The sequence below is a fragment of the Emys orbicularis genome, chromosome 1 (assembly GCF_028017835.1).
Source record: "Emys orbicularis isolate rEmyOrb1 chromosome 1, rEmyOrb1.hap1, whole genome shotgun sequence".
NCBI lineage: Eukaryota > Metazoa > Chordata > Testudines > Emydidae > Emys > Emys orbicularis.
Window position 1 is genome coordinate 32479691 of NC_088683.1, and position 24797 is coordinate 32504487.

A 24797-nucleotide genomic window follows, 5' to 3' on the forward strand; every position below is an offset into this window, starting at 1 on the left:
TGTTATACTAAAATTGAACTTTTTTTAAATTCTCAGGAATGGGACCTATGCCCTGGACAGTAAATTCTGAAATCTATCCACTTTGGGCTAGAAGTACAGGAAATGCATGTTCATCTGGCGTAAACTGGATTTTCAATGTTCTGGTATCACTGACATTTTTGCATACAGCAGAATACCTTACATACTATGGTAAGATGTTGTTTGTGTCTTAATCTGCAGTATTAACATTTGTATTGTCTTACATGCCACGTAGATTTACTACAGTTTAGCTGTTTTGTGGTATGCAATTTTAGCTGCAAAGCTCTTGATTAACACTAGTTTAGTAAGTTTCATTCTTTAAGAAGGGAATGTAGACAGATAATTTAAAATGAGGAAGATGAAGGAAACCTTCTGTTTAGTGTAATACTGTGGTGCCCATTTAAAAGGGTAGCATTTGCCATCTTTTATCACATAGTAGTATCTGAGATTCTCCTTCATGTCATTACCATCACAGACCCTAGTGATAGGACTCACATGTCTAGTCACGTGGTCATACAGGCATTGTAAATAATGATTAGGTATAGGATAAATTCAAGAGCCTGGTTTAATCTTTGTAATCCTTTTGGCTATTTTTGTTGATGTTTCTCTGTTTTTTGGGCACCTCAGGGCCCATTCAACCAGGGGGATAGCCAAACCTTTCCTTTCATGTGTCTCTTTACTGCAGACCTCCAGTAACGTTATTGCTATTTATTTTAACTGATGGGAAGTTAAAAGGCTCTGTATGAGTTTCCATGTTACTCTAACAGCAAATGGAGTATTGCTCCTTACTAATTTGATTTCTTATAAAGTGATGTAAAAAAGCAGTTTTTTTCTCATGTCCACAGACATGTACTCCTTTATTGTAATGCTGAGGTTCATATGTCACAAACTTCTTTGATTTCTGTAGCCTTCTAATTCTGTTGTTTCTTTTGATCTGTGTGAGATGGGGGAAAGACAGGGGGGATAAAGTTCTGTAATCTAGTATGTGTGTTGTTTTGTATTGCAGGGGCATTCTTCCTCTATGCAGGGTTTGCTGGTATGGGACTCATTTTCATCTACGGCTGCCTTCCTGAGACTAAAGGGAAAAAACTAGAGGAAATTGAATCTTTGTTTGAAAACAGGCTATGTACATGTGGTATTTCAGATTCTGATGAAGGGAGATATATTGAATATATTCGGGTGAAGGGAAGTAATTATCATCTGTCTGACAATGATGCTTCTGATGTGGAATAATTTTCTGCTGCTGATGTATTAATCATTTAAAAGCCTTCTGGGGGAAGAGCAGCTCTTGGTGACCTCACTGCCCTGCTTCTGGTCTGGTTCTCCTTTCTACTGCCTAGTTACAAATGCCTTCGTGTACTAAAATACTTCATTTGGGAGAAAATGAAATGTAATACTGTTTTCTTGATCATGGAAAGTAATGGTTTCCAAGGGGGATTTAATTCTTCAACTGTATGAATTTACCAATGGTGTGCAATACAGGTATCTGTGCATTATACCAAATGAAATGCATACGATGTACCATACTGTATATCCTTATCTTTCTTTGCTGACAAAAGTTAAAATAATGTAATAGCTAATCAGCAACCAGATGAATCATAAAAGTAGAATAAACCTAGGAACAGGGGCTGGATTCACAAAATTCTAGGCACCTAAAAAATCACTGGGATTCACAAAATTTGAGTTAAGCACTCAGGCTTCCCGTACAATGACTGGCAGGATATAGGCACTTATGAATGGGATTCACCAAAGCCAGCGCACTAGGCGGATTCCTCTAGCCAATGGGAGATGCCGGGGGGGGGGGGGGGGTGTAGGGGGAGAGTATCCTAAGCCCTGTCCCTCTCTGAGAGTTTGGCACGTAAATCCAGGCTGGAGGGAGGCATCTCCCTCTCCTTGGGATTCTCAGCTGCAAGCCCTCTCTTAGAGATACACCAGGAGTTAGGGCACTCACCTGAAAGGTGGCAGATCCCTATTTGAGATCCTTCTCTGTCTCAGGTGGACGGGCGACTTGAACCAGGGCACTCCCACATCCCCGATGAGTACTCTAACCACTGGGATAAAAGTTGAGTGAGGTCCCCCTCTGCATCCTCCTCCTGTGAGCATGCTTCTAAGATTGGGCCCCGTAGGCGAGTTAGGCGGAGGAATTCCTATCTTCCCCTGGTTTGTACATTGCACTGGGGCTTAGGCATCCAGACAACTACAGGGGAGCCATAGTGCATGTACTGAGAGGCACAATATCAGCACCAAGGGGAACTTTTAATGCAAAAGCTTAGGAACCTACAGGGTTTGGCAGCAACTGAGCAGGGGTTTTGTGAATCCCAGTGGTGCCTGATCCTGGGATTTAGGTACCCAAAGTGGCAGTTAGGTGCCTAAATCCCTTTGTGACTCTAGCCCTACGTATTTGGTGTTTTTGCTACAGCAGCCTGAATATGAAATAAGCAGAATGAGAAATCCACCGGATGCTGTAGAATAATCACTTGAAATTATCACACAGTTTGAAAATACAAATATCTTCTGTCTTTATGGGAGAGATGTGTCTCCTAATGGGATTCCACTCTTGTTTCTTTGCGGTGATATCCAGAGGTCTGTACTAAATTGCTCAGTGTTTCAACTCTAGTGTCACAGTGGATGTCGGTTATATTACTCTATCCAGCTATTGATCTTTGACCATATATTATGATCAGTAGTTGGTATTTGTGAGCTAAATTGCCAAAGAATGACTTTAAGCTCACAGTAAGGTGTAATTAAACATGATTGCCTGGACAAATAAACTGACATATATTGATAAGTGCCACTTAAAGGCCTAAGTTAACTGGGAAAAAGTGATTTTTCATTCCCATTTGTGCATCTGAGCATTCGGGTACGTGTCCAGTTTTGAACACAAATATCATCAGTTTAAAAAAAAAGAAAGAAAAATAGGGATGAGATCTTGTGTTGATAAGTTCACAGCAATCACTGCCCCTTTGCTCATTAATATACATGTCACTTTCAATTTATGTCTTATGTGCAAAGTAAATGATTTCTAGCAGGTCTTTCCTCCCTTTACTCAAACAGTGTCTTTGGATCTGAAAAGAAAATTAGCAGTATTCAAATGCTGATATTTACTCATATTAATTGTCTTATGAAGCATTGCAAAATTGTCAGGAGAATTCACCGTGTCAGGCACAAAAAGCTGCTCACCCATATTCACCATGGTAATGAAAAAATTAATGGTATTTTATTCACCTGCCAAAAAAATTACTTGCATTGGCAAGTAGAATCTTATAAAGCTGCATTAAAATATCATGATATTTTCCTCCCTCTCCACCCCTTACCCAGTTAATCCTTCAGAGAAATAAGTTTAAAAAAATTTGGAAGCTCGAAGTCATACCCCTGAAATTCAAAATGGAGGAAAAATCCCTTTTCACATATACCGTTTCCTCCCTTTCTTTTCATGATGTACAGTTTTGATGAAAATATATGAGATCGTTGGGTTTTATAGATATAGGTCTGGAGGCCTTTTCATGGATTGGGAGACATATTTTGAATGTGGGTTTGCTCTCTAAGAACAAGAATGTTATTGGTTGCCTAATTATTTTTAGTGGGTCACACATGGGTGATAAGTTTGTATTGTAACTCTTTGCTAGATCTGATTTATATTGCTCTATATAATTTTATACAGGGGCTTTTCTAACTCCTTGAGTTTTCTTTGAATTGTGTATTTTGTCAGAGTTGGGTGTGACTGTCTTTTTAACTTTATAAAACTGTTAATGAAAAGAAATGTTTAAAAAGCAAATGTTTTAAAATATCCCTCTGTAATTTGGAAAAGGAGGAAATAAGCATGACAAACAGAGGGCTTTTAAATAAGTCACGGTCGCTAAGTTTTGGCATGACTGGACTCTGAATATGCACCTGCTCAGTTAGAGGGCCAGGCTCCCAGGCCTCATATCTCTGCTCTCAGGTATGAGATGTTGAAAATGTTGCAGCATGTACAAGTTCAAATGTACACTCTATTAGGCACACCGTTGCCAGTTTATAGCCTTCACCGAAGGCACAACTTAGTCTTAAATACTTTATGGGTAAACTGGCCTCTGCCTGATTCCCAAAAGTCTATTCTCCAAGGCCATGATTCAGAAAAGAATTCCTATTCAGGACAGCACGTAAGCACATGTTTAAATGCTGTCCTAAATAGGGACAGACTTTAGCACATATCTCTCCTAAGGCCCTGACCCAGCAATGCACTTAAGCATGTGCTTAACTTTTAGCATGCGATTAGTCCCATTGATATAAGTGCTTTTGCTGGACTGGGGCCTAAGCCACTTGAAATGCAGCTGATCACTAATAGCTTTAGTGATCAACTGTCACTCTACTGCACCAACATCTATGATTAGACAAAATTACTGCACTGCTGTCACTCATTTGGCATAACTGAAGTAAAGTGACTGTAATAGAAATTGTCACAAGATCGGTGACTTGTTTTTCTGCAAATGCTGGGGCTTTTTAGCAAAAGAAGACCATTATCCTTTGTCAACAGTGTTTCTTGGGTGTTCTCATAAACTACATTCCGCTGTGCACAGTACTCTGCTATATTTCTGACACTTATGACTTTTATCTTATTGTAGACAATTGTCTAAAGTCATGCGTGACATTTCCCTACTCTCTAGGCATAGAGACTAAAAACACAATGCAGTTCAGCTGCGAATGCAGCTGAGTAATGAGGGCACAAAACCTACTGGCTTCTTTTCTGTCACTTTCTTTTCCCCCCAATGGAGTTAGATTTAAGTCTTCCTTTTACTATTGCTTTATACAGAGATAATATTCCATCTCTTATAGGTATTAGACATAATACCAAGCATTATTTATAATAAAAACAAGATCAACTGAATACTTGAAATTAATCTTACATAATTAGGATTTTATTTTTAGAATCCGTTAACATTTATAATGTATGAAGAAAACTAAACAAATATTTCTATTTTGCAACAGGTTTTTATATTTGTGCATATTTTACGTTCTAAGAGATTTTGCTAGTGAGGGTAGACTTACTAACATTCCAGATAAAAGGATATCAATACAATGTAGTTGAATAATTTCTTATGACAGGATTTTAATTTATAAAAGAACATAGATAGTATGTCTAAGCACAATATCATTTTTATTAAAAGCTTTCTGCAGAAGATGTGAAATGATTTCTTCACAAGTACAACATGTTTAATTCAGGGCATCAGGAAAGTTAAAATAGAATTGGTGATATAATTTTGACTAAATTGGCATATGAGTTACATACTTACAGTTTGGGGCATTTCTTACCTCTGATGCTTCAGATCATGTCGGTCTGATAATAGGTGTAGGAGATGTTAATCCAGATGCATATTTTATTTTTTAAAATTGTATTAAAAATTAATTTGTTAATCTGTTGTAGAGTTCTAAAGCTTCTTTAATGTAATTTGCAAGTTGTTTCTGCCCCTCATCAAATTGCTGGTCAAATTGTGGGGGTTTTGTCTTTTGTTCTTTTTAATTTGATTTGAAGATAATCATTAAAGTGGACTAAGCCCTTTAGGAATCATTTAGAGATCATTTAGTAATGAAATTTAGTTGCTGTGCATACACAGTAGATAATTTTTATCTTGTGAGTGGTAGTGATAGCAAGTCCGAATCTTGTAATAAGGGAAGAGGCATTAAAAGAAATGTTGTTGTGCTAACTTCTTTTTGAATAAAATGGATGTCGCAATGCCTTTCTTGTATAGGAGTTAGTGCTGGAGAAAAAAAGAGCAAAGATGTCATATTAAAAGACTCTTAAAATAACTTTACAGTTGAGACACCCATCAAGGAAGACAAGGAGTTGTCTTTTACTTACCTCATTATACATCCTCTATTAACCAGGGAGTTGGGGACATACAAGACTATTCAGCAAAGTGAATGTGCCAAAAGGGCAAATCCTGCCACCTCCTTTGCAGGTGTGAATGGACTTCTGGCAGGGCAATGCTGTAATTCTGCTCTGTGGGAGGGTAGATAATGGTAGAAGCCATCCCTTGTGTGGCCTGGAGCCAGTTCCCCAGATTACTTCCATTAACATCAGAGCAGGTGTGTCCCATGAAATTAGGTGGCATGGCAGGAGTGAGTTGTAAGAAGGATGCAATTGCTCCACATGTCCTCCAGTCCCAGCTTCTCATAGGAAGGTGGGAACACTGGGCTGGAGCTTGGGTAGAGGAGATCTGCGAAGAGGGAGCTCCCTTTCCTCTGGAGCTTCCCATTCCTCCCCTGAGTTCCTTGGGTTGGGCACTGGAGAGAAGTTTTGACCATAAGGATCCAAAGCTCACTGCATTAATGGGACTCTTTCCTTTGACTTTCCGGGCTTTGGAACAGGCCTTGTGTGCAGACGTAGCTATGTGCAATGGGATAAGATGGACCAGAATCATAATTCTCTTGCTTTGTTTCTCACCTTTAACATTATTTTAACAAGGGTTTTTTGTTTTTAACTTTACCTGTAATTTACAAAAAGAAGCTTTATTGTCTGGACGTTGTTAAAAGAGAGATGTCGCATTCCACCTTATAGAGATATTTTAGTATAATAAACAAAGTTCTGCTAAGCACTTTAAAAAAGCAAAGATATTTGTGCACTTTTTCTGAGAGATTGAAACTGACCAAATCCCAGTCCTCTTCAGCTAGAAGAAAATAGAGCTTTGTGTACCAGGCCAGAAGCAGATAATCCACAATATGTGCTTTATGGCAACATGTGTTTTATTGCGGGTAAGATTTACAGCTTACATGTAGCTGCTGCCTATAAAAATGATTCTGAATTATTCTCCAGATTTAGACAAGTCACTTTTTTTTGTGCAAAAATACTTGTTGTTTTCTATAAAACTTCATAGCCTTGTGTACAGTACAGTTACGCATAATCCATGAAGTGGTTTAGGTTGTGGCCGTGTTAAAAATGTCAGACCAGTAAACTCTTCTAGGTGAACATTGTTGAAGAAATATTGTTGTTTGGGTTATTGGGGGGCAGACTCCCTAGAGGCAACTATATAGATTTTAAAAGTCAAAGAAAATGGCAGTTCTTGCATATTTTGTGTATGTTTTCACATAGAGGAGTTTTTTATGTGCCAATAATCATCACTGTGGTGTTTTGTAACAAAGTGTTAATGGTGTTCCAAAGTACTGTAGAGGAAAATATTTTAGCCACACAATCTATTTGTGTTAACTGAAGGCCCATTTCCAATCTCACTTACACCAGTTTCTCAACAGTTGACTTCAGTGGAGTTACTCCTGAGTCACACCAGTGTGTAAGTTAGACCAGAATCAGGCCTGATGAATCCAGAGTTTCTGTAAATCCTCACTTTTTTATGTAATAGATGTATAGTATGTTACAGTTGAGTGATTTGGCATGTGTAATTATAAAGCTCTAAATATGATTCTGTTAAACTGTACACTTTTTATTTGGATTTTACTTTTCAAAAGTTAGTTTGACATTTTATCATATTTCTATGACTAGCAAGGGGTCGCACAGATTAGTAATGTCCATATGCTTAAAAATACAAATAAAGTTTGTGAAGGCCTTAAAATACAAGCCAACTTATCTCATTTCTTTAAACATTCAGCAAAATTAAGAAAGGATTGAAAACGTAACCATCGGGATTTCTGAACAAAGGCTCAGCCTTGTGGGACAGATCCTGAGCTGGTATCAAATAGTGTGGTTTCATGCTTTAGCAGACCTTCTGCAGTTTACGCCAGTCTCAGTCCAGCAGAACACAATCACATGCTCAGTTTTAAGCACTTGAGTAGTCCCAGAAGTCAGTGGAATTAGGCTTGAAATTAAGCACGTGCTTATGTGCTGTGCTGGATCGGGCTCGAGCCGGGAATCAGGGCCTATATATACAGCAACTTCTCATTTAGACTCTGTCAGAATCTTTAACTTGATATTTATCTAATGAAGTCAGATTTAGAATACTTGAAACAAAATGTTATTAGAGACTAAATTTAGTTATATTTATGTGCTTATTACTAACACGTACACATGTGAAGCTGGTGGGCATACACTAATCCCCGAATGCATGTTACAGTATGTAGTACTTAAGAAATGAGTTTTGGCAAAACTAATGTGAATATGTTATTCACCAGCCTGTTGAACATGTGCTGTTTCCTTTTGCAGCCAAACAAGCCTATAATGTATGAAAGTGTTGTACATTTTATGAAATTTCAGTGATGTAAAGTTAAATGATTGTTTTATGTTCTAATGGCTTTACATAAAAAATAAATATCTTCAGAGAATTGTTATTGCCAGACTTGTAAATGAACAAAATAAAAGGTGAGATAGTTAATTACACAATCTTTCTAAGAGTTTTATTTGTACTAGAATTTAGGTAACTTTTTATAGCTGGAAAAACAAATCATCTAGCAAAATGAGCTAGAAATGAGATATAAATATTGGCCTAGATGATATAAAATATTTCTTAATCTATTTGATTGCTCTGCTGTTAAATAACATTAGTAGCTGAAAGCCCAAGATGACACACAAGAGTCATTCATAAAGTCGTGTGTGTAAAAAAGCCAAAAGTGGCTGAGAACTTAAAAACTGGATGGTAATAAACCATGAATCCCACTGATGGTTGAACCTGGTAATATTCTAAACAAAAATAGCTCTCAACGATGTTTGCAACAGGTTCCATCACTTCACACTAACTCAATAGACATTTTAGGCTTCAGAGTTCCTGGAATCTTATTGTTGCCCCTTTTGACCCAAATGGCTAGCCAAAGTTTAGGCCCTGGGCAGGGCCGGTGCTACCATTTAGGCAAACTAGGCGGTTGCCTAGGGTGCGAAGATTTGGGGGCGCCAAAAAGTGGTGCCCCCAATTTTTTTTTACAGCGTTCCTACGCCCCCTCCCCGAGCGTGTGGTCGCCGCTCCACTTCTCCCGCCTCCCAGGCTTGTAGCGCCAATCAGCTGTTTGGCGCCACAAGCCTGGGAGGGGAGGAGAAACAGAGCGGGGGCAGCGTGCTCGGGGAGGAGGCGGAGCAGAGGTGAGCTGGGGTGGGGAGCTGCCGCACGGCTCCCCGGGCCGGGGGGGGGGGAAGGAGCTGCCGCGGGGGGGCCTCAGGGCGGGGGGGAAGCTGCCGCAGCGCTCCCCACCCCAGCTCACCTCTGCTATACCCCCTCCCCGAGCACGCCTTCGCTGCTCCACTTTTCCCGCCTCCCAGGCTTGCAGCGCCAATCAACTGTTTGGCGCCGCAAGTCTGGGAGGGGAGGAGAATTAGAGCAGGGGCAGCATGCTCGGGGAGGAGGCGGAGCAGAGGTGAGCTGGGGTGGGGAGCTGCCGCACGGCTCCCCGGGGGGGGAGCTGCCGCAGGGTGGGGGGGTCACAAGGTGGAAGTTTCGCCTAGGGCACGAAACTTCCTTGCACCAGCCCTGGCCCTGGGGGTGTTACAGCTGGGAATAGAAATTGGTGATAGGTATTTCTTTGATGGTCTTGTTTATTTACAAGGAGTGTACAACGTTCTGTGTTTCTGAATGCAGAATTCACCAAGACCAAAAGAAGCAGTTTCTTAGCTTACCAGCCCCCCTTTAGCCAACACTAGGCCCAAAAGCACTCACTCTAGCTTTTTCCTGGTCACATTGTGCTTACAGGCTCCTGCTTGTTTTTTTCTTGACTCTTTTCCTTTGCCGCTCTCTCTCTTTTTGTCTGCTATTTCAGTATCTATGTGCTCTCTCTGACTCGCCCCCACTCCTTCTCAAAACAATACTCAGCCCAAAAGCTCCTGGGCGGGTCCACACACCCTTTTGTCTTAGGTGGGCATATGTTTGCAGTTACGTTAATTGAAGGATGAGTTCACACCTACCAATCTCAACAGGGCTTTCCAAGGCATAACAAGGTTTCACTCAGCTCTTATTATTATATAGGTATCTCAAAAATAGGGAGTTTTTCTAATGATGGTGGTAGCACTCACTTAAATATTGACTGGTCCACTTTCCTTCCTGGAGGCTTGAAATAAAACGTATAATGGAACTCAGGAGCACAGGGCAGCCGTGAAACACAGCCCTCCCTAGGGTAACCAGATAGCAAGTGTGAAAAATCGGGACGGGGGTGGGGGGTAATAGGAGCCTATATAAGAAAAAGATGCAAAAATCGGGACTGTCCCTATAAAATTGGGACATCTGGTCACCCTAGCCCTCCCTGAGTAAAATGCAGCAACCATTATATGATTCCTTGCCAGCAACACTACACAAGTGGTTTTTTTAGGAGCAGAAATTAATTATGATAACTTCACTTACAATTACAGGTGGCACTGAGGTAGGCAGAATGTAAATATCCAAGACTGAATATGACATGGGTAATGTGGCTTACCCATCTACCCTTGTGAAAAGTATCCTAGGTTCTTTAAGGCTACGAGTGGTCAATGCATTATGTGTCATCTGAATTAAGGAACTCCAGCACCATGCCTCCTTTACATCATTCTGTGGCATTGCTTTACTACTGATTGCAAGGGAAGAGTGCCACCTACTGCAGCACTAATACTGCTGCCTTCTGTGTCTACCATCCAAGTACAGACCAGGCCTAGCTCTGCTTGGTTTATGACAAAGTCTAACGGTTTAGGAGGGCAATTTATACTCAAAGACTTTGTCTGATTCTGGGGACCGGGGAGGGCGCAGAAATCACAAATGTGTAGCCAAAATTGCCCAATGTCACAGAGTATATATTTTAATTAAAGTAATTTGCAGCTAAAACTGTTCAGAGCTATCTGATGAAGTGTAATGAATAGTACAGCAACCAGCTAACCCTGTCATCCCAATGGCTGCTGGCTCAGCCATGCTGCCGGGCAAGAGGCTGGGCAGGGAGCACAACTGCCACCGCCTCCTCCTCAGCACTGCTTCCCTGACTCAGCCACTACAAAGGGAGCAGGGCCCTGCAGCGCCCTCTGATGCCGACTTACATAAGCCTTCTGACTATGGCTAGGGTTAGTCACGGGTATTTTTAGTAGTAAAAGTCATGGACAGGTCATGGGCAATAAACAAAAATTCACGGCCCGTGACCTGTCCATGACTTGTACTATAAATACCCCTAACTAAATCTTGGGGGGGGGGGAGAGAGTGCGGGCCACTGCTTGGGGGTGTGGAGCCAACGGCACTAGCTGCCGGGCTGCCTCTGGGACCGCTGCGCAGGAGGGGGAAGTGGGGGAGGGGAGCAGCTGCCCTGGGACTGCGGCCAGGGGCTGCCGAACAGTGGCTGCTCCAGCCGCCCCCCAGGACCGCTGCTCAGGCGGTTCCCCAGAGCCAGCTGCACCGGCCGCTGCTCAGGCAGTCCCTGGGGCCAGCTGCCTGGTGCTGCCCGAGCAGCAGTTGGTGTGACTGTCCCTGAGGCCACCTGAGCAGCTGGCCCCAGAGCCAGCTGCTTGGGCAGCCCTGGGGTCAGCCACACTGGCCACTGCCGCAGTTCTGGAGCCCTACTTATGACTTCCCCAAACTGCTGAGCCAATGAGGCCATGGGATGCAGAGACGGACACATGCACGCACACACCATCTTGACAATTCACCCTACCCCTAACACTGTGAGCTCCTGCTCACTTACCCTCCCGGGAAAGCCAGGCTTTAAATGAGCAACCCTCAAGATGCTGAGTGAATCTGGTCTTGCCGCATACTGTTATGTCCCTCTACCCACGCACACAAGGTCAGACATCATGGAGGCCTTTCACAGCTGTGACAAAGCTGCAGCCTTTTCACATGCGACCCAAAACGACAAGGCTCAGAGAAGAGTTAGTGGCAACGGGCGTTTGTTTAGCAAATCCCCTTTATGTGTGACTGAGCTCACCACCAGGAGTGAGCAAAGGGAGGCTAATCTGGCTGCACTGACAGGTTACGCTTTATTAGGTTTCTTGTCAAAGTGATTGACACTCGCCTTTCTGACTCACCTGTCACGATAGGCATACATCAGCTGTGTGGAAAGTGAAAGAGGACAGAACATGGACGGTCAAATAATCCTCTTCTGTCTGCCTCCCATCCCAGTCCGCCCCAGCAGCTTTCAAAGATGAATTACAGGTCAATCAATGGACACATCTTTGCTCAAACAGAATCCAGTTGCTGCAAATGTATACTGATGTGAGCAGTACTGCGCCCAGGGTCACTCTCATTGACATAAGTGCAATTGCCCATATGAGTAAGGCTTTGCAGGCTCAAACCCATAAAGATCAAAGCTTTGCGGAGCTGTGGTTAACCCCAAATCAGCCACATAGGACAGCATTTGCATTCGCTCCGTTTTCCCTGTGAGACATGGACATGCCCCTGCCTGTTGTCTGATGCTGTTACAATTTGTACCACAATAACAAGAAGCTGCTACACATGGTAAGAGGTAAGTTAAAGCAAAAAGGTTTGATCTGATCTTAGCAATGGGGCCAGGCTTTACCTGGGTAGCCATGTGAGCTTACTATTGGTACTCTTCTAGCTCGCTCATTCCACCGCCCCCCCCTGCCTTTTTTATCTTTTGCTTTATGGCTGCTTATGACCCTCACTTATTGTCACATGACATTTAGAGGGTACACTCTTTGGGGCAGGGACTGCGGGCAAAAGCCTGTCTCACTGAAGTGAATAATTTTGCCACTGACTTCAGTAAAGTCAGGGTTTCCCCGCATGTCTTTATCTTTACATCTGCCTAGTCCATTCTGGGACTGTGCTGGAACAAGCTCTGATTCGCATCATAAGCGTGAAATTCACGTCTGTGCAGAGGGCCAACACAAGTACTAGCTGAGGACATGAGTGGTTTCTAGGCCTTGGACTGACCCTCTGCATGGGGTAAAATTAATCTCATAGAATTCCACTCCTAGTGCCATACAGTTATTTGAACAACAGCACCTGCTCACTTGTCCTTGACAGCCACAACTTCGGCTCCAGTTACGACACTGTTTGAACCTTTAAAAATGGCAGGCAAGGCGTATTTAATCGTCATTGTATACACTCTTGACATAACTATAAAGGGAAGGGTAACAGCCCTTCTGTGTACAATACTATAAAATTCTTCCTGGCCAGAGACTCCAAAATCCTTTTACCTGTAAAGGGTTAAGAAGCTCAGGTAACCTGGCTGACACCTGACCCAAAGGACCAATAAGGGGACATGATACTTTCAAATCTTGGTGGGGGGAAGGCTTTTGTTTGTGCTTTTTGTTTTGGGGGGAGTTCGCTCTTGGGACTGAGAGGGACCAGACATCAATTCATGCTCTCCAAATCTTTTTGAACAAGTCTCTCATATTTCAAACTTGTAAGTAAACAGCCAGACAAGGCGTGTTAGTTTTATCTTTGTTTTCTCAACTTGTAAATGTACCTTTTACTAGGGTGTTTACTTCTGTTTGCTGTAACTTTGAACCTAAGGCTAGAGGGGGTTCCTCTGGGCTCTTTAAGTTTGATTACCCTGTAAAGTTATTTTCCATCTTGATTTTACAGAGATGATTTTTACCTTTTTCTTTAATTAAAAGCCTTCTTTTTAAGAACCTGATTGATTTTTCCTTGTTTTTAGATCCAAGGGGATTGGATCTTGATCCACCAGGAGTTGGTGGGAGAAAGGAAGGGGGATGGTTAATTTCTCCTTGTTTTAAGATCCAAGGGGTTTGGATCTGTACTCACCAGGAAATTGGTGAAGAGTCTCTCAAGGCTACCCAGGGAAGGGAATTAGCACATTGGGAGTGGTGGCAGCGGACCAAATCTAAGCTGGTAGTTAAGCTTAGAAGTTTTCATGCAGGCCCCCACATCTGTACCCTAAAGTTCAGAGTGGGGAAGGAGCCTTGACAACTGTGGTGACTTGAAATGTCAGTTACTTAGGATAACAAAAGGTAGCAGCTATGTAGCTTTGTTTTGGAGGATGAGCTCTTCAGAGCAGGGAGCAGAGAGTTAGGCCAACCTAACACCCAGTGTAGAGGCATCTGTATCAACAGAAGAATGTTTCCATGACCTAGGTATTGTCACTCAAAGAGGTGGTGTTTGTACTCTGACAGAAAAACCCCTTCCGGCACTGTAGGCTGCATCTACACAAAGGGTAACGCTGACATAGCTGCAGAGCCATAGCTCTGCCACTATAGTCCCCATAGTGTAGACATACCCTAAGAGTGACTTAATTCAATTTGGCTTCAGTAGATTAGGAACCGATTTAAACTGAACTGAAATAAGCCACTTGTAACCTCCCCCCCCCCCCCAAAAAAAGAGAGTACCCAAACAGGCATTTGCACTGGGTTAACTAAATCCATTTAGTAGGAGCATTGCCAGCAGATCAAGGGAAGTGATTATTCCCCTATATTCAGCACTGGTGAGGACACATCTGGAGTATTGTGTCCAGTTTTGGGGGGACCCTCAGTACAGAAAGGATTTGGACAAATTGGAGAGAGTTCAGTGGAGGGCAGTGAAAATGATTAGGGGGCTGGGGCACATGACTTACAAGGAGAGGCTGAGGGAACTGGGTTTATTTAGTCTGCAGGAGAGAAGAGTGCGGGGGGATTTGATAGCAGTCTTCAACTACCTGAAGGGCGGTTCCAAAGAGAATGGAGCTAGGCTGTTCTCAGTGGTGGCAGATGACAGAACAAGGAGCAATGGTCTCAAGTTGCAGTGGGGCGGGGGTCTAGGTTGGATATTAGGAAAAACTTTTTCACTAGGAGGGTGGTGAAGCACTGGAATGGGTTACCTAGGGAGGTGGTGGAATCTCCATCCTTAGAGGTTTTTAAGGTCAGGCTTGACAAAGCCCTGGCTGGGATGATTTAGTTGGGGTTGGTCCTGCTTTGAGCAGGGGGCTGGACTAGATGAACTTCCTGAGGTCTCTTCCAACCCTAATCTTCTATAATTCTATGATTTAAAAATTGATTTAAGTTAAACCAGAAAGGACATTTCCTCCCCAACGTTCACCTTGTAGAGGGTCATACTGTTCCCACCGCTCCCCTCAACTTTTATGCCCCTTTGGTAGCAGGTGAGGAAGCAGAGAGGAGGAGGGGCAGTCTCCCTGCTGGTTACTGCAGCTCAGCACTTCCTCCTGGCTTTCCCACTGAGCAGCTGTTGAGCTGACCTGCTGGGCTTTGAGGAAGAGCTGCTCTGCTCCCCCACTAGGTAGACAGGATGCTGTTCTATGGAGCCTCAGCTCCTGCCCTGCCTATCCCCGCCACAGGCTCTGAGCACAGAGCAGGACACCAGCTACGCCTTGTCCCCAGCAGCAACACTTCCTTGTTCTCCCCCGGCCCATGAAGGAGGTTCAGGTGTGAGGAAGCTGGAGCTGGTGGGACCCCAGCAAGGAGGTATTTGGGGGGGAGGTTCTAAGCCTCAGGGTTATGCTGAAGGGGGTGCAGCCACAGGCAGGATTGGGAGCTGGCGTGGGACACGCAGGAGCTAGGGAGAGGAGCTAACAGGAAAGGTCAGGGGACACAGGCTTGGGGGGAGCCTGGAGCGGAAGGGAGTTTAATGGGAAGTAAGGAGGGATATCGTGGGGGGGAGTGAGGGAGGTGATGTTTGGCGAGAGGGAGATGTTGACACTTATTGGCAATGGGGGTGTAGGAGGGAACTCACACTGTTGGGAGCCTCTGGTGGGGAGGGGCAGCAGGGAGTGCCTGGGTCCCCCTCACACCATAACCTCCATTGCCTATAGGTGAGGCTCACCACCATGTGGAGACCTGCACCACTGTCGGTTCTTTGTATCAGGGTGAGTATCAGCCTGTAGGTATTTATGGTGCTATGCACATTAATAATAAACATCAGGTATATGGAATAAAATAGTTTAGGAGCTATTCTGTTTCAGTGTATTTCTCCATCGTATGTGGTTCCTCAATGCTGAGATCAGTGTAGTAGTAATAAATGGGCTTCCTCTGCTGCTTGCAAAGTTCCTGAAGATCCACTTATTCCAGGAAGCATTCTCTCTCTAAAGACCACAGGCCGTCTATGTGTGTTCTGTATCGTACTCGCATCTGTAAGGTCTTCAGTTTAGGAACTCTCTCTTCATCCTTTGTACAGACCAGCGCACATATGCAGTGCAATAGTAAAATGGGAGCACTGCTGGAGTTAATATTCAACAGCTTTCAAATACTCCTTTTAAGAAGGTTAACTGCAGTATGGTCAGATATACCTTATGGGGCCAAAAACCCCATTGAACTCTAGGGGAGGGTTTTATCCAGAAGGCCTGCAGGGCTGGACCTTTAGAAGTCTGCTGGTATCAGTCACTTCTTTACACATAGCAGTCGTCTGCCGCAATTAGCAGCTATTGATATTACCATATTTTTGGATTTCAAACGAGAACATTTCCCATCTGGGTGTTAATAGAATTAATACAGCAAATCAAGAAATGGGGTGTTTTGAAAGGATAGATAAGAAATGGTTACTCACCTTCTCATAACTGTTGTTCTTCAAGACGTGCTGCCTGCGTCCATTATGCTGTAGGGGGTGTGTGTCTTGTGCTCTGATGCTGAGGGAGCCCCACATGTACCCTGGCTTCCTCAAGGGCATAAAGGTGCACAGCCACCCCTGCGGTTCCTTCACACCGGGATCCTGATGATAGACTCCGATGCGTTGGGGAAGGAGGGTGGGTCCTGTAACGGACACGGGCAACACATCCCAAAGAACAGCAGTGATGAGAAGGTGAGTGACTGCTAATTCTTTGAGTGCTTGCGTATGTCTGTTACGATGTAGGTGACGTCCAAGCCCTTATAAAAGGAGGTGGGACGAGGGACTGTAGGACCCTTTTCTGACTTTTGCAGCTTCCCTGAATGCAGCTGTAATCACATAGTATCTAGTAAACGTGTGGACCGAGGATCACATCGCTGCTCTGCAGATATCCACAACAGGGACCTTGCTCACAAACGCCATGGAAGCTGAGAGTGCTCGGGTTGAATGTACTGACAGCATCATGGGAGGCATGATACTTTTGGCAGCATAGCACTTGACAGTGCAACTGGTAATCCATTTAGAGAGTGGTTGTGTTGTAATAGGATGACCTCTCATCTCATTTGTTCCACATAAGCTATGAAGAGCTGAGAAGAGACCCGAAAAAAGCTTCGGTCTAAAAAGCTACGGCTTGGCATACCTCTAAAGTGTGCAGCTTTTGTTCATCCTCATGAGCATGTGACTTTGGAAAGAAGACAGGCAACTCCATATACTGCTTTACATGGAAATCAGACACCAACTTGAAAAGAAACTTGGGGTGGAGCCTGAGCTTCACATTGTCCTGAATATAGTGTATGGGGGATCCATTACCAGGACATGCAATTCCCCCACTCTTCTAGCAAAGATGATGGCCACTAAGAAGACTGCTTTTACTGAGTGGTATTATAACGAGCAGGAGGCTAAGGGCTCGAATGGAGGACCCATAAGTGCTACAGCACTAAGTTGAAGTCCTGAGGTGGAGTTGGATCCCTGATAGGTGGAAACAGCCTGCCCTTTTAGAAATCTGGCTGTCATAGATTTGGAGAAAATAGTCCTACCCTAAATACAGGGTTGAAAGGCTGAAATTGCAGCCAGATGCACCTTAATGGAGCTGACTCATAATTCTGATTCTCTGTGATAAAAAGGGAGTCCAAAATCTTTTGAATTGTGGATTAGCCAACCATTTATTAAGGTAATTAGCTGTCATGGAAGGCTTCCTACTATTAAGAAGGACATTCTGAACTGCCACTGAACAGCTCATCTCTTCTGTATTTAACCACTAATGAACCACACTGTGACGTGTAGCACCTGAGGATTAGGGTGCACTGCTCACCTGTGACATTAGGCTGTCAAGTCTTTGCTTAGTGACAGAAGCAAGGATTCTCTGGTGGATAGCCTGTGCAGATTCAAGTACCAAGCCTGCCTTGGCCAGGCTGGAGCTATGAGAAACATTCTGCCTCGTTCTTGCTTCAGCTTGACAACAGCTATGGGAATGAGTGGCACTGGTGGGCCCTTGCCTCATGGGAAGAGAAAAGTGTCAGCGATCAACCTAGGACTGTGACCTACTCTTGAACAGAACTGGGGACATTTCCTGTTCTAATGAGTTGCTAATGAATCTTCAGTCAGAAATTCTACTAACCAAAACACTGATCCTAGAACTGTTGTGTTGAGAAACCATTTGTGGTCCAGGGTGAAGGATCTGCTCAGGTGGGGTGGTCTGCCAAGACATTCTGAACTGTTGACACACTGGAATATTGCATGCTACTCAAGAACATTTATATGTAATCTGGCCTAATGGGTGGCCCACAAGCCTTGAGCCTGAAGATCACCCAAATGGGCTCCCCACCCATAATTGAAGTGTACATTACCAAAGAGGGGAGAAATGGAGAGAAGGGAACTTCCCCTGCACACATTGTCCTGACTCATCCATCAATTCAGAGATGATAACACCCTGACTGGTATGCATAATAACATGTCCAGATAGAATTATAGAAATGTAGGACTGGAAGAGACCTCAATAGATCATCTAGTCCAGGCCCCTGCACTGAGGCAGGACTAAGTATTATCTAGCTCATCCTTGATATGTATTTATCTAATCTGTTCTTAAAAACTGCCAATATCGGAGATTCCACAACCTCCCTAGGTAATTTTTTCCAGTGTTTAACTACTCTTACAGTTAGGAAGTGTGACAGGGTCAGGCCAGATGGCTACAGGAGAATGATCCTATTGGGATCCAGGAAGTGGGCGGGCGGAGAGCTTAAGGGGAGGATCCACAGGACCTGGAAGCCAAGTAATTCCGGGGGACAACTAATGAAATAACAGGGACAGGAGTGTGGTCAAAGGGTCAAATGAAGGGAACCTGATGGCGACACCGAGCAGAGAACCCCGGACAGCGCCCACTACTCCTCGAAGGCGTCAAGGGAGCCAGTGGATACAGGAGAGTGATAGAAGGCAGATATATTAGCCTCAGATTAAGCAGGTCCCTTTTCCCTGGGTAAGGTAACGGGCGGTTCCAGAACAATCAGGAACTTGCTGGAACCAATTATGGCAGGCAGGTTAATTAGGACACCTGGAGCCAATTAAGAAGCTGCTAGAATCCATTAAGACAGGCAGGCTAATCAGGGCACCTGGTTTAAAAAGGACCTCACTGCAGTCAGTGGGGGCATGCGAGGATCTGGGAGCAAGCAGCACACAAGAAGCTGAGAGTGAGTAGGCGTACTGCTGGAGGACTGAGAAGTACAAGCGTTATCAGACATCAGGAGGAAGGTCCAGTGGTGAGGACAAAGAAGGTGTTGGGAGGAGGCCATGGGGAAGTAGCCCAGGGAGTTGTAGCTGTCACACAGCTGTTACAGGAGACACTAAAGACAGCAGCACTCCACAGGGCCCTGGGCTGAAATCCAGAGTAGAGGGTGGGCCCGGGTTCCCCCCCATCCTCCTAACTCCCTATTTGATACAAGAGGAGTTGATTTGGACTGTGTGTCCCACCAGAGGGGAAGGTCTCTGGCCTATCCCCGACCTATTAGGTGGGCCAGCAGAGACTGCGGGGGATTGTTCTCCTTTTCCCCATGCTGGCCAGTAATGAGGTTAGCCAAGTGAATGGCAGGTTTGTGCCACTAACAAAAGGAGCCAAACTGAGGACTGCCGTGAACCTCTGAGGCAAGCAAATCCGCCAGAAAGCGCAGAATCCACCAAGGCAGAGGAGGAACTTTGTCACAGAAGTTTTTTCTAAGTTCATCTAAATCTCCCTTGCTGCAATTTAAGCCCAGTATTTCTTGTTAGGGAGAACAATTTATCCTCTTCGTAACAACCTTTTACATACTTCAAGCCTATTATCGTGTCCCCCCCTCAGTCTTCTCTTCTCCAGACTAAACAATCTTTCCTCATAGGTCATGTTTTCTAGACCTTTAATAATTTTTGTTGCTCTTCTCTGGACTTTCTCCAATTTGTCCACATCTTTCCTGAAGGATGGTGCCCAGAACTGGACACAGTACTCCAGTTGATGCCTTAGCAGTGCTGAATAGAATGGAAGAATTACTTCTTGTTTCTTGCTTACAACACTCCTGTTAATATGTATGAAAATGATGGTGAACCCGAGGGCAGTAGACTGATTTGATCCATGTATACATGGCTGCAGAGGTGAAGCTTGACATGAGGGGTCATATATATACAAGCAGCCATGTGACGTAGGAGCCTGAGGCAGTTCCTCACTGTGGTTTGTGGCTGATGTTAAACAACACAGAGAGGCTCTGTATGGCCAAGGTCAAATCCAAAGCCGCACCAGTTAATTCTGTTATTTAAAAAGGTCACAAGATTGACTTTTCTTTGTTTATTTTCAGGCCCAAGCTGCTGAACAGGAGAGTCAGCTGGATTATGGCCTCTATCTGATGACTGGAGTGACCTTGTACCAACCAATAAGGTAAGGATACATCCAGGGAAAGATGTCCCCCTGGTGGAGAAAGGCTGCCACCGTGCACTTGGGGAAAACAGTCAGTGCTGATAATAGTTTGAAGGGTAGAATGGTGGACTGGTAGAGTAATCTCCACCTACCATGAGCATTATGAACTTCCTGTGGTCAGGGTGGATTGTCACATGGAAGTAGACATCCTGTAAATTGAGGGCAATCTCCCAGATCTAGAGAGAAAATAATAGAAGCCAGGGAAACCATGTGGAATGTTAACATTTATCTGTTTAAATTCTGAAAGTCTACAATGGGATTGAACCCTTCTGGCTTTGAATATTAGGAAACATTGGGAGTAAAAATGTTGCCTCTCTGTTGAGGAGGCACTTCCTTTTTAGCTCAAAAGAACGTAGACTCTTCACTTCTTGACTTTGCACAGTTTCATAAGATGGGTCCTTGAACAGGGGCTGAGACACGGGGATAGAAATAAACAGTAAGGTATATCCTGATCCCACCATGCAAAGCACTCAGTTGATGGCATGTCATGCTTTTAGGAAATGGAATAACCTGTTTCCAAATTGAGGGAGAGAGCCGGTAAGATCAGAGTTGCTAGGCATTCTGTCCTTGACGGAGGGGTCAAACAGGCTGAATACAGGTTTGTGGTTGCCTCGATGAAGTAACTGAAGAGGGAGAACAGGGAGACCTCCTTCTTTGACATCTTTGCACCTAGAACAATCAGGCAGTCTGTAGGGGTAGAACTGCTGTCTCATCTGGAATCGAGGCTGATATTTTGTCCTCTTTGAGTCCAGCGTGTATAAGCCTAGGAATTTAAGCCTGCTCTCGAGTCTTTTAATGTGTGTAAAGCCTCTTCAGTCTGGGAGGAAAATAAAGCATAGCCTGCCAAAGGAAGGTCTTCAATCATCTGCAGTACTTTTGCAAGGACCCCTGATGACTGCAACCATGAGGAATGGCACATAGTTACTGCCGTTGCCATGGCTCTCGCTGCAGAATTGGCTGCATACAAGGAAGCCTACAGAGCTGAATGAGAAACCAGATGACCTTTTACCAAGAGAGGCTGGAACTGTTCCTTATCACTTTCAGACAATTTATCCTTGAACTGAGACACTGCTGCCCAATTTGTATAGTCCTACTGGGCCAAGTGAGTGGTTGGCAATGTGGAGCTGCAACCCTGCAAGCGAATAAATCTTTCTCCCAAAGAGATCTAGCTTTTTTGCTTCCTTTTCTTGGAAGATAAACTCAGCTTGACCTTGACAGTTCCTTTTATTCACCATGGCCACTAACAGTGAGCCCGCTGCAGAGTGTGAATAAAATTGCTCAAGCTTCTGGGATAGAACCTATTTTGCACTCCATGCACTTAACCACGGGTGGAACAGATGAAAGGGGGTTGCCCCAGTGACTTGATGCGACGTATTTATTTATATTTATGATCCTCATTTATAGGAAGGATTACCTTGTGAGGATTCTCCTGCACCAACTCCAGTCGAATACCCTCAGATGTAGCTATCCTTTTCAGGAGCTCTTGGTAGAGTTGTAGTCATCCAGTACCAGGAAGGAAGCTTCCAGCATGAAAGCCTCATCCAGCGATGAGGATGATATTCAGTAGAGGCTGATCTTACACTGCCAAGGTAGACTGTTGGTCCAAGGCAGGATGGTGGAGGTTCAGCAAATCTCTCTGGAGGCTGTTTGGTGCTGACCATTTCTGGTCTCTATACCATCTGGGGAAGCTTTCTTTCCTGGTGATCTGCTTCTGTGAGGAAGTGGAGGTGTCAGCCTTGATGCTGTAGGCATCCAATATGGCCAGTGAGGAGGCTGATGTGGTACCAGAGGCCAGTTGTGCCTAGACCAGGCTTCCCAATCCCTGAATCTGGACTTGACAGAGCATCTTCCATGGGAGCGGGGAATGGGTTCCGGAGGGGGCCCTGGACTTTCTGAAGTGGGAAACCCAGAAACCATCTTCAGACTTTAACAAAGAGTAAGAGTACTATGAAGGGCCAGGTGGTGCAGTACTGAGAGGCGTCCTCAGAGCCTGGAATCTGGATTGATGTCAAGACTGTGGCAGCATCCAAGGCTTCCTAGCTATTCATGCCATGCAATGAGGTTGAGCTGGATGTAGGGTCCTAGACATCATCACCAAACAGGCCGATGAGTGTGGTACCAGACCCGAGACTGATGGGGGCCGCAACAGACCCTGACGGGAGTGCCTGCAGCACATGCAATGATGAGGGTAGAAGGTCTTTTCCCTGAGTCAGCTGCAATGGCAGTACCAATAGGCACAATAAGTCTCTCACAGCCATGTAGGCCTCTGTTATTGTCAGCACCAACATGAGTAGCTGCTCTTCTCTAAGCAGCAATGATGGCTCTTTGGCCATCACCAATGTAGTAGTTGGCCTCGATGGTCCCAGGGTGAAAAGCAGAGAGAACGGTGTTGAGTGCCATTGTGAGCTGGTACCAGGGAGCAGAGAGCCAAAGGGCACACCCTCTTTAGTACCGGAGTGGCCTTCTGCTGAAGAGGAGTCCTATACCAAGGGCTTTGTTGTTCTTGTCTTGTGCTTCAGAGGATGGGAATGGTCTGAGCTCTTATCCTTTGAAGAGGATGGCCCTGGTGAAGGGGATGTCCTGTGGTCTGTGTCTGCTGGCAAGGCCAAGGGAGCACCTCTAGAAGGAATGGTCGATGAGCTCCCTTTTGCTGACCGAGGGGGTTCCAACACCAGGCAAAGAGCATGAAAATATATCTGAGGCGCTCTTCTCCCTGCTTCCTTATTCTGGATTTGAAACTGCAGCAGACCGTCTAACATGACCCTCACCCAAGCAGTGAGAATATAGGTCACTAACAGGCACTTGCTAATGACAGCCAAAGCAGAGTTTAAAACCAGGGGACCTTGGCATAGGTTCTCCAGATACCCGGCAAGGCCTTGAGACCGCTGGATCTGAGAAATATAAAATAAGAAGAGAAGAAAAAATGTAATACAGATCATAGGATGTCCAGTGGATGAACAACAAGTACCACTAGATAACAAAGTAACTACGGGCAACTTTGTTTACAGACAAATGAAGCTGTAAAGCCCAGAAACAGTCCAACTGCCAACCACAGAGGTAAGAAAGAATGGAAGGATGGTCGAGGTGGCTCCACACCTTTACGTGCTCGGTTGGGAGCAGGAGGAAGCCAGGGGGCAGGAGGGGCTGCCCCTGCAGGTACCGCTAGGGAAAGCTCCATGGCACTGGAGCACGAGATGCACACACGGCTACAGTGTAATGGAGGTATGCAAGCACTTGAAGAAGAACTTTGATTCTGTAGTCAAATTAGAGGCGCATAAATCCAAAACAACATGTTGTGTAACAGGGGACAGAAATCCATATTGTAGCTAATACCTCACCAGTTCTGTGTGCAATCCTGTAGCAAGAAAATAGTTATGGGATAGCCACAGAGAGATGGGCTACACATATTTAATAACAACATAAAAAAGAAGGGAAAGAAGAAAAAAATCCCACAAATCCATATTGGGTGTATTAATCTTTGGAGAGTGCGATGAGTGTAAATAGCTCACGTGCATAGGAATACCACATGCCCTGAAGAGATTACAATCTGCAGTGCATACACACAGCTCTGACTGTTCGGGCCCAATTACAGGAGTAGATAACATGAGAGTGGAGTTTGTGCTAGAGAGCAAACTGAAAGTGAAGTGGGAGGGTGCATGACGGGGGAAGAAAGAGGCTGTACCAGGTATAGGGATGGCATCATAAAAGGCACCAGCTCATATATGGGAGGGGTAGAGAAATGGGCATTAGGGCCTCAATTCAGCCAAGCGCTTAACCACATGTTGAAGCCCATCCCTATTTAACAAAGCCTTTAGGCATGCGTTTGTGTCCCATTGAAGATGGCAAAAAAGAAAGGGGCAGAAGGGTGCAAGGAATCCAGGAGGATCAAAGGAGCAGAAGGCAATACAGCCAGGATCAAACAGCAGGGGAAAGGCTGGGGTGGAGAGTTAATTTGCAAAGCTTCAGAGTGATGATGGTAGATGAAACTCTGGGATTGGATTAGGTTGCCAAGAAAATGAGGGTGCAAGGAGAAAAGACAATTGAGAACAAAACCCTGGTGGATGTCAGAGGGAGGAAGCAAGAGATACTGAAGGAGTGGTCATCAAGAGGAGAATCAGGAACACACAGAGACATGGTTTCTCTGGGAGAAGAAGGTCTCCTGGCAAAACAGCAATTCCAGTTCACAAAGCAGCAGAGACCAAGGAGAATGAGTACGGATAAGAGGCCTTAGTTTAAGGCAGGAGGAGGTTCCCAGCACCTATCCCACAGCCCATATTAGGTTGTAGGATAGCGGGGAAGTCTAAGAGCCTGCAACAGCTTAATTACTTGTACTGTAATTTCAGCAGGAATTTCCAAATACTGTCATGGGTACCAGGCAACAAAGGGAGTTCTTCTGCCATTAGCTACATCCAGGAGAGCAGCGAACCAAAGCTATATACATGTTTTTTCCAGTATCTTAAAACTGTCTTTTTGGCCATCAG

General features: G+C 44.6%; 1 protein-coding gene across 1 annotated transcript in view; it reads left to right on the top strand.

Annotated features, from left to right (window-relative positions):
* SLC2A13 (solute carrier family 2 member 13) overlaps positions 1-1251 on the top strand; it is a 358865-nt gene extending 357614 nt beyond the window's left edge. The window contains exons 9-10 of the mRNA XM_065421661.1: positions 37-189; positions 1025-1251. Of these exons, the coding sequence (XP_065277733.1) occupies positions 37-189; positions 1025-1251 (380 nt within the window). The remainder of the gene's footprint in view (positions 1-36; positions 190-1024) is intronic.
* The last annotated feature ends 23546 nt before the right edge of the window (positions 1252-24797 follow it).